General features: G+C 45.1%; 2 protein-coding genes across 8 annotated transcripts in view; one reads left to right on the forward strand and one right to left on the reverse strand.

Moving 5' to 3' along the window:
* The window catches only part of DOCK4 (dedicator of cytokinesis 4), a 407,219-nt gene extending 383,079 nt beyond the window's left edge, over positions 1 to 24,140 (reverse strand). For all 6 annotated transcript variants that reach the window (XM_072764773.1, XM_072764772.1, XM_072764775.1 and 3 more), the window contains exon 1: positions 23,721 to 24,140. In XM_072764773.1, the coding sequence (XP_072620874.1) occupies positions 23,721 to 23,757 (37 nt within the window). In that variant the 5' untranslated portion in view covers positions 23,758 to 24,140. The remainder of the gene's footprint in view (positions 1 to 23,720) is intronic.
* Positions 24,141 to 24,266: 126 nt separating this feature from the next.
* Positions 24,267 to 24,878, forward strand: part of ZNF277 (zinc finger protein 277) — a 93,401-nt gene continuing 92,789 nt past the window's right edge. Inside the window, exon 1 of one of the 2 annotated variants that reach the window (XM_026012163.2) lies at positions 24,267 to 24,444. In XM_026012163.2, coding sequence (XP_025867948.2) covers positions 24,285 to 24,444 — 160 coding nt within the window. In that variant the 5' untranslated portion in view covers positions 24,267 to 24,284. The remainder of the gene's footprint in view (positions 24,445 to 24,878) is intronic. The other variant, XM_026012164.2, reaches the window with a different exon arrangement.

Genomic DNA, 24,878 nt, shown 5'->3' on the forward strand with positions numbered 1-24,878 from the left:
AGGCACTTGATCTCTGCACCTCACTTTTTTGGGCTGAAAAATGGTACAAAATAGTACCTATTCCCATAGAATTGTCATGATACACGTAAAGGGCTTAGAGCAATGAAGAGACATGGCGAGCTTCAAGTTTAAGTATTATGGTTGTTATTATCATACATAATTTTGAAAATAAATAATTTTGAAAATGTAATGGTTTTTAAAAGACAGCTAAATTCATAATATACTTCTATGGAAAAATATAATGTTCAAAAAAGTTGTAAAACTTAAAATACTATGAACGTATTTTTAAGATTCATTTATTTATCTTAGAAAGAGTGCAGGAGTGTGAGCAGCAGGAAGGGCAGAGGGAGAGGACCAGACTCCCTGCTGGGTGTAGAGCCTGCTGTGGGGCTCTATCCCACAACCCTGAGATCATGACCTGAGCCCAAATCAAAAGTCAGAAGTTTAACCAAGCCCCCCAGACACCCCCAAATGATCACATTTTTAAAAAGACGCACAGCAACAGAATAGGAAAGAATCAAAGAGGCTCTCCTCCAAAGCATCAGCAATGATAATTTTTTTTTAAAGCAATGATAAACTTCTAAAGTTTTTTTTTTTTTTTTTTTTTTTTTAATTTATGATAGTCACACAGAGAGAGAGAGAGGCAGAGACATAGGCAGAGGGAGAAGCAGGCTCCATGCACCAGGAGCCTGATGTGGGATTCGATCCCGGGTCTCCAGGATCGCGCCCTGGGCCAAAGGCAGGCGCTAAACCACTGAGCCACCCAGGGATCCCCTAAAGTTCTTTTTTAGCAATGATAAACTTCTAAAGAGGAGAGTGGGGGAAGGTGAAGAGAAAGTTCAGCTTCATACTCTATACTCTTCTATGCTGTGAACTTTTAATCACAAACATGTGCAAACTGTATGGGTGAGAGACAAAATCCAGCGCTCACAGAGCACCAAAGCTTTGTTTCACTAAGGAAACTAGAGGGCCAGGTAAAGTAATGAATAACACCCCTTTCATCCCCTGGAATGAGAGAGGAAGCAGGTCAAACCAATGTCAGCTTTCCTAGCAACCAACCCCACACGGAGCGACACAGCTGGAAGTGTACACATCCCGCTCACTACCAAAGCAAAACCTCTAAGACTTAGAACAGCAGACACAGAACACAATGAGAACACAATGGTGCCCTCTGACGTTGTGCAACATGGTGGCCACTGGTCTACACAATGCTCCCGTTCAAATGAGCAGAAGGCACAGCTCAGGTCCCAGCACAGCTGGCTGGGTACAGCGGAGCTCTGGCAGGCTCCCAGCCACCACTTGCTCTCTTTGTGCAGTACACAAACCACATCACTGTACACGGGGCCCAGCTAACACTCCAATACTGAGTTAAAGTCACAAGCATGCAGGCCTCCCACACCATGACTAACCTCGCAAATCAGAAGGCAGATTCTCTGCAGGGACAGACACCCTTGGGAAGGAGGGACTGAGCCAGGCCAGCCAAATACCTTCTCTCCAAGTAGCCAGCCAGTTGCCAATCAAGGGAGGCAAGCGGCAGAAGCAGCAGAGGAAGGGCAGGCTCTCTCTTTGATGGAGCCCCTCCACTTGGGAACAAGAGGAGAATTAAGTATTTCCTCTTAAAAAAAGATGCTATCAACTAAGGTATTCTCTAGAATTGAGGCAGAATGGCAACAAAACATGGAAACCAGAAAGGGTGAAAGAAATTCCAAACAAAAGATATTCACAGAAAAGGGATTCCAGACGCTACTGATGGCCCACAAACTGTGAGGCCTTGGCTTTCATGCCTTAATTGAAAATTGCAAGCATGCTTCCCAAATTGTTACGTCATGGGATTTTTGTCTACTAGGGTTTCCAAGAGACAACACCGTAGGCATGTGGGATGGAGGCATCTTTCCTTCTGGAGGCCACGTAGCATTTCCAGGTAGGTCCAATGAATGCCACTAGGGCTTCCCAGTCACTCTATTAATGAAGAACAATATATTTCCAACACTCCTCAGAGTGAGGGGTGAAGAGTTCACCTAGGCTGAGAGCCACAGATCTAAAATGGAATAAGGTCATACATCAGCTACATATAGGGGTATTCTGGTAGTAATTTTCCAGGAGTAATCTAGTGCAGCTTCCCAGCCTTTCCACACACCCCTACCCTTAGGCTTACTTGCCTCTACCTACACTTTTTTTTTTTTTTTGAGAGTTTATTTATTCATGAGGGACACAGAGAGAGGCAGAGACATAGGTAGAGGGAGAAGCAGGCTCCCTGAAGGGAGCATGATACAGGTCCTGATCCCAGGACCCCAGGATTACGCCCTGAGCCAAAGGCAGATGCTCAACTACTGAAACACCTAGGGGCCCCTATTTACACTTCCCTTATCCAAGAAAGTCCTTCTCCAATTCTCCCACCTACCTAACTTCTACAATCACTTCACAACTCTTTCCAAACAGCATTCCAAACACTCTTGCCTGCGCAGATATAAGGAGACCTCCCAGTGGGCCCCCTGCCTTCCCAAGGACCACAGTCCATGATCCCTCCTGTCTTCTCCATGCAGATTTGAGCTCCGTGGAATTCACTGTTCACCTCGGCACCCACAGCACACTGCTCTGCCTAACACACGTACCTGACACATACTTAATGGAGGAGTGAATTTCTAAGCTTTCTGAGATCCGAAAACCCCACCTTCCCCAATGTTGACCCATCCCCTAGCACAGCGCCTGGCACAAAGAAGTAACTCATAAATCAGAGAATACTGCACAGATAACAGGTGCATGAGTGACCATCGCTTGCTAAGAACATCTGGCCAGGGTCAAGTCTTCCCAAGGCCTCCCCTCCGTCCCCCTGCATGATCAGTGGGCACTTGACATGGACGGTGCACAAGAGTCTCCACCTCACTGTCACACAGGAGTGTTACAAAGTAATCATCTGACTTGAGGTTTAATAAAGCATATACTCCCCAAAGTATCTTTCATTTTTATTCTTTTTTTTTCCCCCTTTCTGAGCAAAAGGTATAAGCTACTCTCCATGTTTTGGCTAGTTTCAGTGAGTATGGCACTGAGTCAACTCATCAACGTGCAATTCTCTGGAGATCAGCTGGTGACTTCCTGGCAGTGGAGCCCACCCTGGTCCTATTGTCATATGCCTTGGACAATGGCTTCCAGAAGAGTGAGCCAGGTCTTTCCCAAAGAGCTCTGTAAGCTTTTCTGCTCCTTCACAAACATCTGCGTGACCCCCATAATTCCTCATGAGGCTTGCAGCAGGTCTCGGGAGAAGGACTTATGCATGGTATCAGGACCAATTACTCCAACTAGAGCTGATTGCCATCTTGAACTTAAGGGTCATCCATAGTAATTCCTCATGCCTGTAAAGCCCTTTATAATTTCCATGGCTTCACAAGAATGATCTCACCTGATCATGATAATTACATTGTGAATAAGCAAGATAGGTATTATTATCCCTGTTTACAGGGCAAGAAACTACAGCTTTAGCACCTTTCCCACACTTAGAAAATGTTTAAATAAAACTGACATGGGCCATACAAATGATAAGGAAACCAGTAGTACTGAACTACAGGGTAACCAACACACACAGCACTGACGACGTGGAGGCAGAGCGTGGTCTGGGGAATACAGTAACAGAGCACGGGCTGGCACACTGATACGCTCATCCAAATGTGGTAGCCACCCATCAGGATCTCGTTTGGTCCACTGCTCACACGTGTACATGCACAAAGCATGTGGTAAATGGTCAAAGTTCTGCAACGGGGAAAATATGTATACAAAGAACAAAGTGACATAGTCCTTCAAACAAAGAGCAGAACTGGGCTGTCTTGACCCTTCACATTTTATCTGTGCTCCGCTGGTCGCTTCATTCCCTGTGCCTCAACTGTGTCATCATTAAAATGGGAACAATCTCCTCCTATCTGCTTCTGAGACGATGAGAGGATCAAACAGGCTCAGTGAGACAGCACTGCCAATTAAAAAAAGCCCCAAATCAATGGAATAGGGTATTATTATTCTACACACAGGAAAGGTATAATTTAAGCACTCAAGTCATTTTCTATCAGACCTGATGACTTCATAAGGGAGTTGGAACATGGGTCATCCTCAGGGAGCTATCTGGGCCAAAGCCACTTGAAATAAAAGACACAGTCTGAACACAATACTTAATTTATGGGAAGTTGTTATCATCACATCTCTCTGGTATTGCCATAGAGCTCTCCCTCCACCCCATCCAAAGACATGGCAGGTCTCTACTGTTGTGCGTTGTTTTCATAACCCGCCTTTCCAACATTTTTTTTTTTTTTTTAGATTTTACTTATTTATTCATGAGAGAGAGAGAGGCAGAGACACAGGCAGAGGGAGAAACAGGCTCCATGCAGGGAGCCAATGTGGGACTCAATCCAGGGACTCCAGGATTACACCCTGGGCCAAAGACAGGCGCTAAACTGCTGAGCCACCCAGGGATCCCCCGCCTTTCACACATTATGAGTGCACTGTCCTACACTGCCTTTTCTAAGTGGAATCTAGCCTTTTCTACATCACTTGATGAGGTGAGGACTACCACAAGGTGAGAAAGTACCTGCCATCACTGGCTGCAGCTGAGGGAAGGGGTCACTTTGGTAGATGTGTCCATCCCTAGCTGCACACTTAGGGATGCTCCAACACCAGGCTCCTGGAAGCAGTCCCTCTCAGCTGGGTCTCAGTCCAAACTCACTTCTGATGAGCCCTGGGGCAGTGATGGGCTGGGCTGGAGAACCTCTGGGACATCATGCTTATTCTCAATAAAGAACAGAGGATCAAGGGCCCAACCCAATGTGAAGGTTTCAAAAGCAAAGGCTGTCCAACCAGTAGCCTTGGCTCTGTGTCAGTTAACACCTTACACTCATCCATCCTAGTGGAGTTGCCTGGTTTCAGAAGTAACATGTGCTGCTATTATAACCATGGATTTTGTCAACAGCTTAACTTTAGGGCAATCGACACCCCAAGTCCCATACTACCACCACCAACCCAAGCCAAAACAAATGGGCAAGAAAGACATGCCCGGGGAGACACCATGACACAGTGGTGAAGGCACTGGGCTTTGTAATGTGACAAAAAAATCAGAGCTATCTTGGGCAGGTTCTGTAACATTTCTGTGCCTCAGTTTCTCATTTGTAAAATTGGGATGAAATAGTATCATGCAGCTGTTCTATTAGCACAGAACAAAATGTATACACCACCCTGGCATGGGACCTGACACATAAGTTTCAGTACACGTTTACTATTATGCTATATGAGGTGCTGCCTATAATAGTCTATATCATCACAAAATATGGTTGCATTAACCATCTGACATCAAATTAACATTAGTACTGAGGCAGAAATATAAATACAAGAATCTTCTCATTGTGCTTAATGAGACATCCACAGAAAAACTGCAGGATTTGGACCTAGTGTTCACCAAATATGGCACAAAAGTTTTCCCTTTTGGAAATACTAAAAACACAAAAAAATGCCACTACCCCTTAAGAGTACTGCAAAAACTGCATGGCAACAGAATTTTAGAGACCTACAGAAGATGTGGCTTATTAGAGCAACAAAGGTCACTCAGCAAAAATGCCACGGCTATCAAAAATACCCCACAAAAACAGATATTAAGAGGAATCAGATTTTTGTACACATTCATGTATTTATTTGAGAGAAGGGGGAGGGTGAGAGAGAGAGAGGAGGAGGGGGGAAAAGAGAGAGCGAGCGAGCGAGCACATGCACACACACACACACAAGCAGGGTGGAGAGGGGCAGAGGGAGAGAATCCCGAGCAGACTCCACAGAACCTGAAGCAGGCCTCAATCCCATGACCCCAAGATCACGACCTGAGCCAAAGCCAAGAGTCAGACCTCTAACCGATGGAGCCATCCAAAAGCCTATTTTTGTTTGTTTTGTTGTTGTTATTATTGTTTTAGGAGAAAAAAAAGCAGTTAATAATGATGGGGGGCATTAAATATTTTTAAAAGCCAATCATGACGGACACCTGGATGGCTCAGCAGTTGAGCATCTGCCTCGGTCTCAGGGCGTGATCCTAGGACCTGGGATCAAGTCCCACATCGGGCTCCCTGCATGGAGCCTGCTTCTCCCTCTGCCTGTGTCTCTGCCTCTCTCTCTCTCAATCTCTCTCTCTGTATCTCTCATGAATAAATAAATAAAATCTTTAAAAAAACCAATCATGAGACAGACTAGCATTTGGCAGTTGCCCTTTTCTTTTAAATCCTGCTTAAAATGTGCAAATGCCCAAATAAATTTTAAGTATGCCAAAATACTACGAAATTACAAAACTCAATACTAAAATAATTCATGTGTTACAACCATAATTACTTCTATAGTTAGAGAATTATTACCCTCCTGAGAAAATTCTGGCAAACTGCTTAAACCATTTCCCTTCTGAGTAAATCTAGGAGGCACAAAATGAAAATTCAGAGTTCAGTCACTTTGCTGTCCCCATACCTAAAAAGACTTTATCTCCATCAATTACTTACATGCAAATAATTTCAAATGTCTATGCAATGATATAATTCCATAGCTTTGAGGTCTTCCTTCTACCTCCACCCCATTGTCACACCCGTTTCTGTGGAATAAAAACGAAGGAAAGCTTTCTTCCTGTTTTGTGCCCTCTGCTTTTTTGCAACTCTTTGTCTGATCTATTCCAGACAACTACAGCCAGAAAGGAAACGGGAAGGAGAGTAGGGAAAGGAGGGTTTGGTTTTATTCTCAGAAGCCACCATTTCTCAGGTGGAAAATAAGGATGTCATGCCATGATGACATTTTGCCTTGTGTCACCATGATTAATAGTCCTAATTTTTTCCAATTAGGGACGTAATCTCAAACAGTCAGTGGAATCTGACCACTCTTGCACAGTGCGGTCTCTGAGTGCTATAATTTGGATGTGAAATGAGATCTAAGATGATTCTTTTCTTTTTGACGGTGAAGTGTAATATATTTCCATCCCTGAGCTCTTTTTTCACAACTGAAAAAGAAAAAACGCTTTCCAGAAACAAATTACTTCCAAATCTGACACACACACACACACACACACACACACACCCCAAACCAACCAATTTGTTTTCTTTAAATTGGTACAATGTGACTCGCAAATAGACAATGGGGTTTGGTTTATTCATTTGAATAAGTTAATAACCCTGGCCAATGCCTATTAGGGATAGAAAGACGTAGGGGAATAGAGTGGAATAGAGTGGCCTAATGTGATATTTATCAAACACTTACCAAAATTCACAGAACCAAATTCCACAGGGAATTGCCCACAAGGTTTGAGATAACACATAAAGCTGCAAATACAGTAAACTGCCTGGCACAAGAGACCACCACAAAGAGTTAAGTGTGTCACATGCTTCACATTCAGCTACCTAAACACAAACGGAAACATTTCAGGTACAGAATATTCCAGTCAGTTCCACTGACACCTAGTCTGGGTGCCCAAGGAAATCTCTGACTTACAATGGGGTTCTAGAATTTCAAGGAGCCCTGGAAATCAGTTCATCCAACTCTCATTTTACAGAAAGGCCCTAAGAAGTCCCTAAGAGATAAATACATTCATACAGTTCATACAGTTATTATAGGGGGGGATGAAATTAGAACCCTCACTAAAGCCTAGGGGTTCTCTCGTAAGATCAACTCCCATTAACCCTTTGAATTCGGTTCTTTATAGTATGATGGTATCAAACAAATGCTTTTCTCAGGCACGAAAGCTTTACGGCATCATTATAAATGGTGCAAACTGGACCATATGAACAAAAGCAGTGGTTTGTACCCCCCCAGGCCAGACTTCCCCACAGCCAATGAAAACAGCAAGGTGGCGCCTCATCAACAGAATTCGGACAGTGACTGCAAAGACTGCTCTAAGAGAGATTCAGCTGTGACACTTTAGCCTTGTTCCAAGTCATTCTGCCAAGTGAGTGGTTTTCAAACTTGGATTTTCACAGTCAGGTTTTCTTATTTCTATTTATCTATTTATTTTTAATGAACTCTTGGATAGAACCCCAACATATCAAGCCAATAAAAACAGCATTTTATCTTAATAAATTTGTTTATATTTTCAAAATTCTATCTGCTCAATATCAAGACCCACAGCAAGGCAGTCATTAAGGACAAGGACTGGGGCTCCTGTTAGCTCTTAGCACACTACTGTGTACTGCAAATCAGAGAAAGTGAGCATCCCTCCTTCTAGAGACAACGTTCCCAAACCAGCCACGTCGTGCAGAGCACAACCTGCAGTGCCACACACGAGGCACGACAGATGGCCTCTAATAAAATGTTCTCACGAATAAGCTGTTCTCATGAAAAAAAAAAAAAAAAAAAAATAGAAGCTGGGACACCTGGGTGGCTCAGTCAGTCAAGAGACAGACTCTTGATTTCAGCTCAGGTCATGTTCTCAGGGTTGTGAGGTGGAATCTGCATAGGCTCTGAGCTCAGAGGGGAGTCTGCTTCTTTCCTTCTCCCTCCACCCCTCCCCTTGTGTGGGCTCTCGCTCTCTCTCTCTAAAAATAAATAAATCTTTGTTTAAAAAAATGAGAAGCTAAAAAAAAAATTAAAAAAAATTAAAAAAATGAGAAGCTATGAATGACGAGTGTAGTCTCTCTCTCCAGCATGTCATAGATCTGTTATTTTTTTGCTTTCAGTGGAGTGACGATGCTGTTTCTCACCAAAGGCTAAGTGCACACTTGGTAGCAGTTTTGTGTCTTTGTCTTTGATAACAGCCATGCAATCTTAGGAAACTCTTATCCTGAAAGAGCAGCAGTACGAAACTTGTGTTGCAAAGCTGAATTACTGGCAAGTTGGAAAAGCACCCACAGCTTGCAGGAAGCACTACAAATGCATAAGATACAGACTCTTACCTATAGAGAATGAACCAGTGGTTACCAGAGGGAGCTGCTGGGGGAAATAGGCGATGGGGACTAAGGAGTGCCCCTGCAGTGATGACCACACCTACAGGGTGACACGCACAGAAATGCTGAAACACGAATGGCACACCTGAAACCAATATTATGCTTATGTTAATCAATTGGGATTAAAATTTAAAAACTTAAAAAAAAATGTCTAAGACACAGTGTTAGCCAGAAGATTTTCTACAATTGCTTATTACGTGGTGGCCAGACCATGTGACAAACAGATGTGCTGGAGCATCTTCTGGCATGTGAATGGAGTCCGACAGCCACATGCTGCTGTGGAGATGTCACTGAACAGGCTCTTAAAAACTGAGACCTACCCACACTGACTCAAATACAATGTGCTTTATTTCTCACAGTATAAATTATGCAGTAAATGTTACACTAAGAGCAGAGAATACAAGAGAAAAAAAATCCAGTCCTGTCACCACAGAGGTTAGTGGTTAGCCGTAGATCTCGTCATGCAGAAGCACTCACACCTTTCTTATTTTATTTTCTATGTGGATTTTTTAATGCCAATTTTATATGGTCACAAAACAAACAGAACCCTGCTGTATGTTTCAGAATTTGTGTAGGTAGTTTCATATGCTCTTGACAAATGCTGTCACTTCTCTGACAAATATCTGTCTTCCTCTGGACCAACACTTTAGCATGTTGGGGGCATTCCCCAGTCTGGTTGCTTCATCCTCTCAGAGGCTGGTTTATGCATTCTGGCAACCCCTGATTCATAAACCTAAGGCAACGCCCCAGCCTTAGAGATCTCCTCCCTCATCCAAGGAACCCATTCACTTCGACCTGAATGTCCGTGCCCCTCCCCAATTTGTATGTTGAAATCCTGATGCCCAGTGAGATGGTATTAGGAGGTGGGGTGTTTTGGGAGGTGCTGAAGTCATGGGGGTAAAGCCTCATGAATGAGATTAATGCTTGTATAAAAGAGACCCCAGGGCAGCCAGGGTGGCTCAGCAGTTTAGCACCACCTTCGGCCCAGGGCATGATCCTGGAGACCTGGGATCGAGTCCCACGTTGGGCTCCCTGCATGGAGCCGGCTTCTCCCTCTGCCTTTGTCTCTGTCTCTCTCTCTCTCTCTCTCTCTCTGTGTATGTGTGTGTGTGTGTGTGTGTGTGTGTGTGTGTGTGTCGTGAATGGATGGGTAAAATCTTAAAAAAAAGAGAGAGAGAGAGAGAGAGAGACCCCAGAGAGCTCCACAGGTCTTCTGCAATATGAGGTCACAGCAAGAAGTCCACAATCCAGAAGAGTGTCTCACCAAACCTAACCATGCTGGCACCCTGTTCTTTTTTTTTTTTTTTTTTAAGATTTTATTTATTTATTCATGAGAGACACACACTGAGAGAGAGAGAGAGAGAGAGGCAGAGACACAGGCAGAGGGAGAAGTAGGCTCCATGCAGGGAGCCCTATGTGGGACTCAATCCCAGGACTCCAGGATCACGCCCTGGGCTGAAGGCAGGAGCAAACCCTCTGCGCGACCCAGGGATCCCCATGGCACCCTGTTCTTGAGCTCCCAGCCTCCAGAGCTGCAAGACATGAGTTTCTGTGGATTATAAAGCCACCTCATCTGTGGCGTTTTGTTATACCGGCCTGCACATGGACTAAGACACCATTAACTCACTGATTCGCCACTTACTGAGCCCACTAAACGTCAGCTCTTTATCTATCATCCAGGGAAATCAGAGCTGAACAGCACAGCATCTCTGGCTTCAAAGGCTTCACAGGCATACAGAAATGGCAGACAGTTTCAAAGGGCAGCAGAGAGGGTCCTGAGAGAAGCAGCTGCGGGCACAGATGTGCAATGATGGGCAAGAGTCTTCATTTCTGTAAGAAGTCAGAAACGGAAACTCTCAGAGAGAAGACACCACAGTTAGGTTTTCAAAGTAGAGAAGGGGAAACAGGGTGGTCAAGCAAGGCAGACCTCCAGCAAGCAGAGACCTAGAGTCTGAGACACTGTTCGTGGTTCCCCAGGATGGAGCCCAGCGTGTGGGAGAAAGAGCCACCCGACACTAGACTGGATTGCACACAGGTGCCAGTTTACGAAGGGCCTTGTGAGCCATGAATTGACTGTGGACTCTACCCTAAGTGCAAAGAAAACACCACAAGTATTGTTTCTCCAGATGAACCACACCAAACAAAAATCTGCTTTACAAAAGAGATCGCTTGCAGTTTAAGCAGAGCATGTTCGAGAGAAAAGAAGAGACTACAAGTAGGAGACAAATTAAGAGGCTACCGCAGTAATTCAAACAAGGGGTATCTCCAGCACACCAAGGTTGCTGAAGGCCTAGCTCAGTGGCTCTGCACAGTGAGGCTGCCCCGAGCACAGACGGGAGTGAGACGCCTGGGTCCATGCAAAGCCAGGGCTTCCAGCATCAGAGCTAGAGCTTCACAAATTAGGGCTTCCCTGGTTCCTAAAATCAATGCTGACACTCCCACCTTTCTACCTCTCCTCCTTCCAGTCTCCCAGACACAAACCCCTGGTCACTGAGAACTTGAGATTTTTACTCCAGGGCTCCTCCATGTTCCTGGTCAGGCTTGGCTAAGGTCCACTCTCATGCATGGATACATACTTCTGTTCCCTTCTGGTCACAGAGCATGGTCTCATCCTTGCCTCTCACCCCCCTCCCTCTTCCCCACACCCTTCTGGCACCATCTTCAACTCCTGATCCCTCCAGTGACCCCCTGGGCACCACTGTGCTCTATCACAACCCCCACCCACAGGCAGGCAGCACACAGTGGGGCTGGCCACCACCACCAGAGACTAATGTTGGAGCAAAAAGACAGTGTGAGTACAGGCTTCCCCTGCTGTCCGAAAGTAGGGCGTTCCTATGAAAACCTTCATAAGCAGAACTAGCAGAAGACAAAGAAGCAATGGCCATTAATTTACATGGAACAATTTGTGAGCATTCCCAGACTCAAAAAATAACCTCTCTCAGGCTTTTCTGATACGTTAGGACACATCTTGCTAAAGGATGCATGAAATAAGTGGAGATAAAGCACAGAAGCTCACAGACACAGTTCAGAGCTACAGTGGCTTGATGCTGAGTTCCCGGGGGAAGTGCTTGGTGGCACCACTCTTGCAGCCAGGGGGTGGGCACTGCCGCCCTAACAGCTCTCTGCAAAACAAATGCTAAGTGCAATTTTCACTTTTTGCCTTTTTTTCATAAAAGCAACAATCCTCTTTGGATTTCTTTCAGGTGGCAAAAACAAGTACTAATACAGGTCTGTCATAAAAGGGAAGTGGTGTAAGGTGAACTTTGGCAAAGCAAAGGATACCTGTACTTAACTGCACACACTTCTGGATTAATACCAGCAGTTATTTAAAAAGTAAAGAGGGCAGCCCAGGTGGCTCAGGGGTTTAGCGCTGCCTTCGGTCCAGGGCATGATCCTGGAGACCTGGGATAGAGTCCCACATCGGGCTCCCTGTATAGAACCTGCTTCTCCCTCTCTCTCTCTCTCTCTCTCTCTCTCTCTCTCTTTCTGCCTCTCATGAATAAATAACTAAAATCTTAAAAAAAAAAAAAAAAAGTAAAGAATGATGACCAATTTCTTCATCACCGTCCATGGAACCCCAAAGCCGGGGGCTAGGCCTCCAGACCCGGGCTTACGTGCACAGAGGAATGTGGTAGGTGTCACAACAGGCCTACAGCTTTGGGCTTGGACAATGTGTCCAAATCTCAGCTCCGCCACTTACAGCTGGGTCACCTGGAACAAACCACTCACCTCTCTCGATTTGCCATTAGGCTTTAGTGTGTCCGCATGGACCAATCACACAGGCACAGACACACAAGCATTCATCTTAAAGTTAGTTTCTTCTCTGTTCACCTACTCTAAGTTTTCTGTAATTTAAACTACTATGGTTTTTATTTATCGCTCCAAAATTCTCTTGAAGGGAGAGTAAGAAATACTGAGTCCATCTTTCTTCCTCTGTCCAATTTTAGAAGGAAACTACCAAAGGAAAAAAAAAAAAAGGCAAATCATTTTCCATTTTCTAAGGTATTTGATGTTGGTGAGGTGATAGGAATGCGCTGCGGGATGGGGGGGGGCGGGGGGATGTGGTGGGTGGAACATGGAAAATGCTTAGTAGGAAGAGGAAAAAGGTTTTCCAGCTATTTAAAGTACAACACCGCTCAGGTGTTTATATTGGACAATCCTAGCAGCTGGTGACTCACTTCTATGCAGAGTATCTTAAAATGAAACTTCTATTCTTTTGTACAAGTTCTCAGTTTTCCAGGATATGAGACACTCCCTCCTCAGGGTTGTTTCCTCAGGCTCACAAGTGAATAATATCACCATCCCAAGTCCTTATCTTCATTTTAAAGCTTGAGGGGAAATAACTGTCTTAACCTTCACACTGATTTCTGTTTATGCACTGCCTTACTGAATTTTTAAAAAATAGATAACTACCTTGAATAAATGTATAAATTAAAGGAGATAAAAAAAAATAGGATACGTGGCTCACTTTCTCACTTGTTCATGGATCCAGATCTGTATCTCCTTGTACGCCCCACCAAGCTAGCATATTGTCTTATACGTAGTAGGCATACTCAATAAATAATCATCCAATGTAAGATTTTCCATTAATGTGTCACAGGAAATGCCTGTATAGTCACCACTGAGGAAAACAAAATACGTAGCAAGTAAATTCTTAGAGGGATGTGCTACCAGCCATCAGGAAAAACATATTTAAGGATAGAGAATGGGAGGACAAAAAATTTCCCCAAATATTGCTTTATTCTTCTCAGAGACCTGGCATTCAACACTCAGGCCTTTCAAAAACAAAGGACACCGAAGTGATGTCGCCAACCAAATTGCCATATGATAAAACTGCATCTACCTGTTTTAAACGCTAACCTAAATGTCAAAACTATCACTTCAGGCTCTTTATAAATAATTGTAGCGGGAAGACTTAAAGCACCTCAAGACCTTACTTCTCTGGATGGCTTTCTAGTTGGAGGCTTTGCAGGCACCGGAAGTGATTTGATGCCTTAAAACAATGTGAGCAACTTTGCAAAAATGCCATTATTCAAACATGCATATGCCTGGAGAGGATAATCACCATCAGGCTGACTCAACTGAGTCTGTGCTTCCGAGTGTGGACCAGGGGAGTGAGATCTCAGCCACGGCAAGGATCTACACTGATTGCATCTATCACGCTGAGGTCCAGGATTCAGCTTCTATTTATTTTGTCCCTCTTCCCAGTACCCAAAACTGTTCAAATCCATCCTGTTAGCTTGGGCTGCCATCAGAACACCACAGGTGGTTTAAGTGACAGGGATTTATTTTCACACTGTTCTGGAGGCTTAGCAGTCCAAGAACAGGGGCAGGCGGGATTGGTTTCTGGTTAGAGACCTCTTCCTGGCTTGGGGATGGCTGTGTCTCACTGTGGCCTCACATGGCCCCCTCAGGTACACGTGTGTGCAGACAGCGAGCAAACTCTCTAGGGTTTCTCAAGGGAACACTAATCCTATCCAATCAGGGCCCCACTCTTGGGGCCTCGTTTAGTCTTTCTTACCTCCTTACTCCAGATACAGCCATGCTGGGGGGAGGAGCTTCCATACACGAATTCGGGTGCATGGGTGGGGACATAAACATTCAGTCCCTAACGTCCACCAATATGCAATTATTCCTCTGATTGCCAACTCAAATCTGCCAGTTGTGGACTCTCTGTGTCGACGAATTTCTGTCGCATAAATTATCCCAGGGCCCACTGCCTCACAGGACTGAGATCACAGAACAAGGGCAAGTGGGCAGTGACACCAACATCCGTTCTCTAAATGAATACGTCATGGAGAGAACAGCATTTTTATCTTCGGTGAATTCCTCTGAAGCTCTTTTTCAAAGAAGGATTAGGGCTCTTTTTCAAAGGCTTCTACCTCAAGGCCATCTGAAAGCACAGATTCACTGTGGCTGAGGAAGAACCAACAGGGCAGCAACATCACAGGTAATCAAGACGGGGAAAGGCACTTTGAAACTCTGGAACAGAGTACTTCCTGGACATAAATGACAAGTACATTCAGGCATTCCAGACTCAACTTCCACCAGTCTCACCTCTAATCCTGAGAGGAAACTCTATACAGGAAATAATGGTCAGCTTATAAAAGACTGTAGATTGTTATTTCTGATTATAACAGAAATTCATGTTAATTTTGTAAATTATTAAAAGTACAAAGTCAAAACAAACAATGCCACTTCTCAACTGAAACAACTGGTTACAGCAACACAGCAACATGTGCTTTTGTATCCCAGTTCTTCACTTCTCTTAAGCACTTTCCCATTTCAACACTCATCATTGTATTTCTAACATAACTTATACCAAATGTTCCCCCTTCTAACATGGGGCCAGGACTGAAAATATCTGGTTGTCTGAATCAATTTCTATAAATTACAGCTGGGAGTATTACAGTGAAATGTAGAGTGCAATTAATACACATATAACTCTCCTTTAAAAAGGCAAATTGAAGAAACAGCACACTTTTACTATGTGTGTAATTTTGTAGGAATATTCCTATCTTTTTTTTCAGTGTTTATTACCCAGATTTCTAGAGAAAAATCTCAGCAATTTCTTCTACCTTCATTCTTTCTAAAACTACCAATTCGTGTTTGGATTTTCCTGTTTCTTTGAGAGCCCAGGTAACCTCTTACACCTGCTAGCAAAGAAGCTCCACTACCAACAGACTGTTGAACCAATTTTGGACACCTCAGGAAAATGACCAACAGGCTCGCTCTCCTCTCCCCAGGACCCAGATGAGAGCTATTTTTAGTTGCCTCACATACAACCATGCCCATGTTACCGAACGTGTTCACCTATGGTCACCAGTGACAGACAAGATATTTTATTTTGGAGAAAAGAAAAAGACATAGAACCCAATCTCTACCTTTCTTTTTTTTTTTTTTTTCCTCAATCTTCACAACCAATCTCTACATTTCTGCTTAAAGATATCAAGGAGATATTTTTAGGTTACTGTCCAATTAATACTCTTCTAAAAAATAAACAAATTGCTTGGTTTATGAAAATGGTTCACAACTTGAGGGAGGAATGGTTATTCAATTCACCAAGGGGAAGACTTGCTAATGTCATAAACCAAAGAATCACCACCAACCTCCCTCCTGCCAAGCTTCTCTTTCTGGCACACTTACCCAGGACATGAATTGAGGTGGATAATACACATATGTACTGGCAATTTCCAACAGCCTCCCCATACAAATGTCATGCTTTCCCTTCTTCCTCCCCAGCTGAGAAGCAGTCATGTTTTAGTTTATTACTAAGTGACAGATGCCTGTTTCCAGATTTAGTTGCTTTCCTCCTTCCGTAGGGACACAAATGTGATCAGTGACTGAGGCAGCCTGGTTCTCGAACCTCCCTGCAGTGCTTTGAACATGGCTGAAAATGAAAGTATGTGTTGAGTCCTCCTTACAGGCCTTCCTTGGAAATCCGGTGGATGTGCACAACTCTGAGTCAAGTTCCCAGCTATAAGCCATCATGTTCCATGTGCCATGGTTTTTGGCAATTCAGATGAGATCATCTTTTATCCCACTGCCTCTTTCTCTGTCACCAAGAGACTGCAGGCAAAACTACAATATCCATCATGCTTTGTTACTGCAGCACTTCAAGGGCACCCATGAAATCACTTTTCTTATGAAGACCACAGAGCACTTCTCAAAGACAGAGGGGCATTTTTCATAGACTCCTTGCTACCCACCCACCCCCTTCCCATCCCAGTTGTTTCTGGAAGTGGTTATCCCTCAATGGAAATACAAAGATGGGGTGGAATGAGAAGGACCAGAGATGCCTCGGGCAGTAAAGGAAACACTCCACGTTCCAAGTATTGACCTGACATCTAAGCTGGAGACATGGGGAGAGATAGTGGTCTTCCTGCCCAGGTCACTAATGCTGCTCTGCTTAAGGAAAGAAAGCAGGGAGAAACCACCAATTGGTTTTCTTAATCCAATTCCATCTGCCTGAGGGAAATTACTCCCAAGTCTTGGCAATAGGCCTTCTGTCAGACTTTATTTTTAATATTATCAATGTTTGCCTCTTTATGTGCATTTCTTGATATTTCAGTGGGAAGTTACAACAGGCTACATTAGGGGAAGAGAGCCCAATGCCATCTTAAGCTGGAATCCCTTACTTCAAATGACATGTTTTTCAGAAGTGCAGTGGTATAACTTTAAGAGTTCTAAATTTGACCTTGTGGTTCCTAAGAGGTATTATATATTTACCCCCCCACACACACAGACACACACAATCTGTATGTATTAATATATTGCTTTGGATATCTGAGCATTTTCCCATTTTTGGATATGTAAATACACTTAAATGCTGTTTGAGGGATGTATAAATCTTGTTTATCGAAATATTTGTTCATTCTGTTTTTCAACATCCTGTTGGTGAAATCCCACAAACATGCATAATCTGGCATGAGATATTTGCTTGAGAGAGAACTGTCACAGAAATAGAGGTAACTGATGCCTTAGCCAGACAAGGCACTAACGGGAAGCAAGAAAAGACCATAAAATTTAGTTTACTACCAAGTCTGCCTAGACAGGTAATATTTCTTCCTTTAGAGTACCCTGCACCCATATTAATAAAGTGCTCCAAGATGACTGCTCTTTGGAAATTTAGGACCTGTCACCTTAAAATTTAGAATGAACAAGCAGACTACGTAATCAAAGTCAATACAATGAATAAAGTCTTATCTAGGTCAACCACTTCAATCGTCATACATAAACCTAAAAACTCTAACTATACTCTTTACTTCAGAGCCTCCCTCCTTTGCTTCAGGCTGACTACCTACCAGCTACTGCCGCCTGAACATTTGATAGGTATGGAAAACTGTAGGTGGCCAAAAGAAACTCTTAATCTTACACCATAAACCTGCCCTGCCTACATGTTTACCATGCCTACATGTTTACCCATTGCCTATGTTTACCCATTGTTGCAGCCAGAAACCAGGGAGACATCCTAAACTTCTTCCTTTCCCAACTCCCCACATCCAATATTAAGCCCCGTTGTTTCCCATTTTCTAACCATCTCAGATCCATCTGGTTTTTCACCTTGCAAAGACTGCTAAACTGGTTCCAGTACTACTCTCTCAAGTCATCTACTGCAATAATCTCTCTTTCTCATTTTTAAGCCAGTTTCCTCTTCCAGTAGCAGCAATAATATGTGTGCTTTAAAGTTTCATACTGCCCATATTTCCAACAAAAGTTTTTAAGAAAGAACGTGCTGATAATTCCCATATTGTAACAAAAGAATTATTCTCATCTACGCATTAACTGCATCTTCTCTATATGCTGTACCATCTACAGTTTCAGGCATAGTTGACTGGTGGCTCAGGTGGTTAAGAGGCTGACTCTTGATTTCCGCTCCAGTTGTGATCTCAGAGAGTGGGATTGAACCCCATGTTAGACTCTGCACTGAGCATGGAGCCTGCTTAAGATTCTCTCCCTCTCTCTCTTAAAAAAAATAAAAACAAAACAAATTAAGGCATTAAGGTGCCTTAAAAAAACACAAAAACAAGTTATACCATCTGCCTTGTTCTTCTAATAATCAGCAAGCAATATGAGAAAAGGCAGAAAATAATGATAGGTGGTAATCCTAAAACTGACAATACTGCTCAGTAGATTTACTATAGTTATTCTTGTTATAGTGGTCAGAAATCATTCTCAAAAGAAATTACGTAGAAAACATCCAAAATCAGTCACTAAGTAGTCCATATCGGTCTTTGTCAAGAAGATCCTAGTTGGAAGACACACATGAACTTGAAGAGACAACTTATACAATGCATGTGATGGCTTTGGATAGTTGTTTCATCTTTAATAAGAAATAGTACAATAATAAGGCAGATTTTGACAACACTAAAGGAAAAAAAGCATGGTTACTAAATTCTAAGTCAAAAATAAGCACAAATATCTGACTGTTAAAAAACAAAACAAAACCAATGTCATAAATGAACCTGACTAGAAACCCAACAAGAGTTGAGTTCCAGCCCTTCCTATATTATGAATGTAGTATCTAGAGAAGTGTTTTTCAAACTGTGGGTCAGGATGCATTAAGGAGTCATCAAGTTAGCAATGAGCTTTGCTTTTTTTTTTTTTTAATTTAATAAAGAATAGAATATCACACAGAGCAAATATCGTTATACTCTATGCGTGGGCTGGTGCTGATGGTATTTGTGTATATACATCAAAAGACAAAAGTAAATGTATTTCCTATTATGAATGATATTATGGATTAATAGGATAAATTTATTTTCTATTCAATGTTCTTCCTAAACAAGATTAACAGCCACTGACATAGAGTAAGTCACTTAATCTCTATAAAGTTCCTTCCATATCCCTTAAATGGAACTTATTGTTCCATTTCAGAGAGTATACCAAAATAAAATAACTTCACAATGTTTTTTCCAACTATAAAACATGTATCAATAGGTTATGGTTACAGCATCTTGGTTGGATTTCCTTAGAGTATAATGTTTCCCTGTCATATATGCTCACAGCATAAAATCACTATGCTAGAAATTTGGACATCCTGAATCAAAGATAATTCTGAAAATACAGTCTCCTAAGAGTAGAGCTGGAGACAGGAAAGCCTAAAGCTTCTCACAATTTGTATAATCTCCTTCACAGTGCCTATCATACTGCCTCTGGGGTGGGGAGGGGAGGAACTAAAGAGGAAAGGCAGCATAGCATCTCTGTGTTTCTAGGGCCTCGTGAAAGAATCCTCACTTAGTAGAACGGCCAAAAGAGGGAAACATGTTTATAGGCTATTCCCACAGGAGGCCAGCTCAAGAACATCAGCTGCCATCCTGCTGTCTGCACAGCCCTTCACTGGTACTTCGCCTAGAGAAGTACTGGTACTTCATCCTCTTTGCTTCCCATTTAAAGTGTACAATCGGTGCCAGGCTCTAAATGCCACAATTTCAGGCAGCACATCATTATTTATCTATACATGTTATCTGGACACATCATGGTACCACAAATAGGAAACATTTTAAGACACTAGTAGCTAAGAAACTGACAGCAGCTAAGAGGACAGGTACGCTCGCTCGTAACACTCCCACACAAGCTACCATTAAAGCACACTTTTTTAAAGGAAAAGATATCCTAAAGATCCTGTATAACAAGAGAAGGTACTTCTTCCCCTAAAATAGAGGGAGCTTTAGTAGGAATGGGATTCCTACTTGAATGAGTTCAGACCACTTCAAGAGAAATGCAGGACAGGAATAGTTTTGAGGACTCAGTGATACAAGTACTAAATACTTCATTTTTAAAATGACAGTTGTAACCTTCAGATCAGCTTGTTTTGAGTTTTATTTCTTGTCAGGCTCATGAATTTTTTGCACTTATCAATCCAGCACATAATCTTCCTCCAAGCTTAACCAGGCTCACACATGTTAAACATCTGGCTGGGGTTGAGAGGTGCAGTTTGCAGCTCAGTAAAACAAGCTGGCTCACCTGAGAAACTGGTGCATAAATGGATACTGAACAAATAAATACAGAAATGTATCTGCAATGGTCATAAAGTAACTTTCTCTGTGATGAATCCCCAACCCTCCATGGGAGGGGAAGGGAGGTATGGCTGATGAGAGCACGCAGGAACCAGAGTGATCATAAGGAAATTTGTGAGGAGGCTATCAAGAAAGCTTTGGTCACTGCCCATGGAGTTCCTACTAGAGAGAGAGTATCAAACAGATTGAAAAATGAACTCTCACCTGGGTTCTGGCAGTCTGCCAGCTCACTTTTGCTTACCTTTGATCTTAGTTAAAAACCATATGGGATGTGTCACAACAAAAGTCTCTTCTTATAACAATCTCTACACCATGGAGATATTTTTCTAACCAAAGGACACATTTGTTTGGAAGAGCTCTCAAGAATTTATACTGGGAAGGACCTTGGATACCATTTGTCTAAAAGACTGGTACTCGGAAAGGCTAAGTGAATTACCTAAGGTCACACAGCTAGCAGCTATGTCTAGCCTAGGACCAAGAGCTAACCAGAATTTCCCAAGATAAAATATGTCTATCATTGTGCCTACTAATATATTTTTAAAGAGACAAGGTCCCCTATCCCTCAGGACTACAGCTTTATCACTATGCGTTCTAATTCTCTAGAACCAGAACTCTTAGGGTTATAAGTATCCATTGTTTTTAAGACCATCCATCAATTGGACGGAGAAGAGAGTGCCCACATGTCAGATTTGAAAAGGTATTTCTATCTCTGATACATCTTAGTACAGGTATGAAATTTAAGTAAGTTTATCCATATTAACAATGTTGTTTCAAATTGAAACGTTTATATACACACATATATATAAATAAAAACACATAATCATCTCATGTATAATCGATGGTGGGTAAGAAGTATCATTGGAAAAATATACAATTTGCACTAAAACTTGTTATTCCAAAGTTACAAAGACTAATTTATGTCGAAGAATGAGGAAGTGAATTACTACTACACCCGATAACAACCAAACATTTTTGCCCATAAAGTATCTCTTCTTCAGTATTTATGAAAACTAGATGCGAAAAGCACATGTACTAACCAAGGTTAAAAAAAAAAAACAAAAACAACTTGCAAGTATAGACAGCTACAAATAGTGCTCTCCATGGTGAGAAATGAAGTCCACACTTAAGTATCCTAGCAAAATTTTCACCACACAGACACACACACAAATGCACACGCCTAACAGATGGATTCTAAAAAATAACTAAGCATTCCATAAGCCAAATGCTCAAAAATTAATAATAAAAGATTAACATCCCTGTATGTGTGATATTGTATAAATGAGCAGACCCTTCTGTCCTCATCTCAACCTCCTTTTCCCAATGCTGTACTCACCCTTCCACCTCCCTCTACTCTGCAACCAGATCATAACCACCCAAAAGCAAGGTGTCTGCTGCAGCCCAAAACACTTGACCGATAATATCCGGTTTGCCATTCCAGGAAATCCCAGAGTGTGTTTTAAGCCTCTGCCCAAGGCTTATAAAGAAAGGCGAGAGAAAAACTAATCAATACCAGCACCCAGCTGTGACCTGGCACGTAAAGGAATCAAGAAAATAAATCCCATCCATAATCTGTATAATTTAACACTTGGAAGAAAGCAACATCTGGGATCGACTCCAAGCGGGACAGTGTTGCTGGATGGATCTGTGCCTCTTGCAGTGAGTGTTAAACCCAGTGAGTGACCGACCGGGGGCGGGGGGGATGCTCCAGTTCCTCACCATTTCAGCAAAGGCAATATAGTTTCCTAGTAAGGGTTAATCTGCTCCAAAAGGAGGTTGAGGGGATGGTATCAGCAGGAAAATAATAACCACCAACATCTACTCTTTGCCAGTATAGTGCCTGGCAAAGCCACACACACACACACACACAGTTTAAAGAGAGGGAAAGCTGGAACCCCTTCCCAAAGGTGGATCTAGGGCAAACTATTGTCTTGCAGAACGGTGACAATCAGAATGAAAGCTAATGAAAATATGGGAATGACTGGTTCCTCATACAGTCCTTTCAGGGGACTCCAAAGTCCTATCCCCATGCGAAGTTAAAAAAAGAAAAAAAAAAGAAAAGAAAAGAAAAAAAGAAAATCCCCTATGACTCTGATTCCCTGGAAAGCCTTTCCAGATTTTTTAAATAACAGGCAAATTAATTTAGACCATAAGCAGATACCTATACATTGTCTAAATCACTAGCTCTGGACCCAATTTTTTTTTTTCCTTTCTTTTTAAAAAGTACACCAGTCAGCAGGACCTGGCATCATAGGAAATAAAGATCGTTGGTAAAATCCAAAATGCTTTCGCCCTGTTAAACCTTCCGAGGGGTTATAATTGCATTTGGCCGCTGCAGGCTTGTAGAAGAGCCTGGCTTCTTAATAGCCACAACCCTAAAAGGAGTTAACTGTCAAGGGGGGGGGGGGGGGGGAACCCAGCTGAAATCAAACAACAAAAACGGGAACTGTGATCAGCCTGAACGGGAGGAGGGAAAGGAAGGGAGACTCCTGTATTCATCAGTCAACATTAATGTCCTTTGTTGTTCACCTTTGCACAGAACAGCGAGCGCTACCCCGCTCCGCGGCCCTGGCCCCGAGGACCCCGGCTTCCCGAGCTCCCCTCCGCATCCCCACCCCACAGCTGTCCTCCGCCGGCCCCCAGCGCGCTCACCCCGGGCCGGGAGTGAAAACGCTGCTGAGATGCTCGTTCCCCTGCAAAGCCCAAAGGGGCGCGGATGCTGAAATGCACCGAGCCCCCCAGCGCCTCGACCCGCGCACCCCCGCAGCCCGGGATGGGAGGGGGGAGGAAGCTGGGCTCAGGCTCGGGGGCGAGGACCGAGCCACATTCCGCGCTCCGGGAACGCCGGAGAGCGCCGGGGGCAAGGCTGTGCGCCCCCCTTCTGCTTGGGGGTGTCCGCTCCGCTCCCTCTCCCGCCCGCCCCGGGGAATCGGCGCAGCCCCCTGCCCCTCTCCGGGGAAGAGGCGAAGGAGGGACACGGGGACGCCGTTCGCCTCCTCTTCCAACTTGACTCACGCGCGCCCCGTCGCCGCTCCAAACTCCGCAGCGGGAGGGCTGGCCGCGCGCCTCCCCGGCCGTCCCGGCGCTCCCGGCGCTCCCGAGCCCCCGGCGCACGCCCCTCCGCCCGGAGCGAGCTCGCCACAGCCCCGAGCCCGCAGCGCGATGCCACGACCGGGCGTTCGCAGCCCCGCGCAGCGACAGGGGCGCAGGGGCAAGGACGCGGAATGCGCACCCGCTCGGGCCAGCGCGGAATAAAGTTCGCCCCGCCGAGACTCACCCACGCCGTATTTCTCGTGCTCCGTAGGTATCCACATGGCTGACGGGCGCTCCGGGGTCTTCGGGCTTTGTAATCCCCGCGCCTGCCCCGGCTCGCAACAATGCACCGCTCGCGAGTAGCGGCTGCAACGCCGGAGCCCGGCGGCCCCGCGCGAGAGCTGCGGGCGCTGGGCAAGGTCTGCGCTGGGAGCTCCCGAGCCCGGCGTTGACGCCGCGCGGCTGAGGCTGCGCCGCCCGCCGCTCTCTCCGGCGGCGGCTGCTCACAGTCCTCCGACGCGCTCCCGGGGACCCGGCGGCGCAGTCATTGTTCTGATTCACTGAACTAAGCTACACGCCAGGATACTCTCCGGCGCACCCCCCGCTTCCCCCCGCCCGCCAGCGCCTCTTCCAGCCCTCCCCGTCCCGGAGCCCCCCGCTGCACGCTGGGAATTGTAGTTCTGCGCCTCTCCATCCCGGAAGGGGGCGTGGCGCTGGCGGCCGGGGGCGGGGACAAGGCTGCGCTCTCCGCGTCCTATTGGTCCAGGACGCGACGGGGAGGCGTGGACGTCGAGGAAACCCCGCGTTGATGGGGAGTTCGCCTCCAGGCGCGTTCCCATTGGTTGCGAGGCCTCCGGGCGCTGCCCGCCCTTTTCTCGGCGGCGGCGTAATGGCTGCTCCCGAGACCCGGGGGGCTGCTGCCCGAGGGGAGGAGGACTGTGGCGAAGCCGGGGGTGTCAGTTATGAGGGTGAGTACGGCGCCTCCGAAGCGCAAGTGGCTGGTCCCGCTTTCTCTCCCAGCAGGCGTGCGGCTGACCGGCCGGCTCTGAGGCCCCCGGGGCGCGAGGGGGCCCCGGGCCGGGCCCAGCCCGACGGGAGGCGGGAGCAGAGGGGCCGTGGGATGGGACCGGGACACTCCGCAGCCGGGGAGGCTCCCTGAGCGGCTGCCTTCGGTTCGGAGCTCCCGGCTTCGCGCCCGCTCCCGGCGGGCGTGTGTCGGGTCACGCTGGCGCAGGTGTGGTGGCCGCTCCGGGATTCGCGGCGCGCCCCTCGCGGTTCCCCGGCGCCGCCCCGCCCCCCCCCGGTGGCCTCGGCAGAGGTAGGTCTTCCCGGGGTGCGGGAGGGTTCCCAGCTGCAGGCCGGGCGCTCTCCTGCACTCCGCGCATCCGCTCGGTGGGAGCTG

The sequence above is a fragment of the Vulpes vulpes genome, chromosome 7 (genome assembly GCF_048418805.1).
Source record: "Vulpes vulpes isolate BD-2025 chromosome 7, VulVul3, whole genome shotgun sequence".
Lineage (NCBI taxonomy): Eukaryota > Metazoa > Chordata > Mammalia > Carnivora > Canidae > Vulpes > Vulpes vulpes.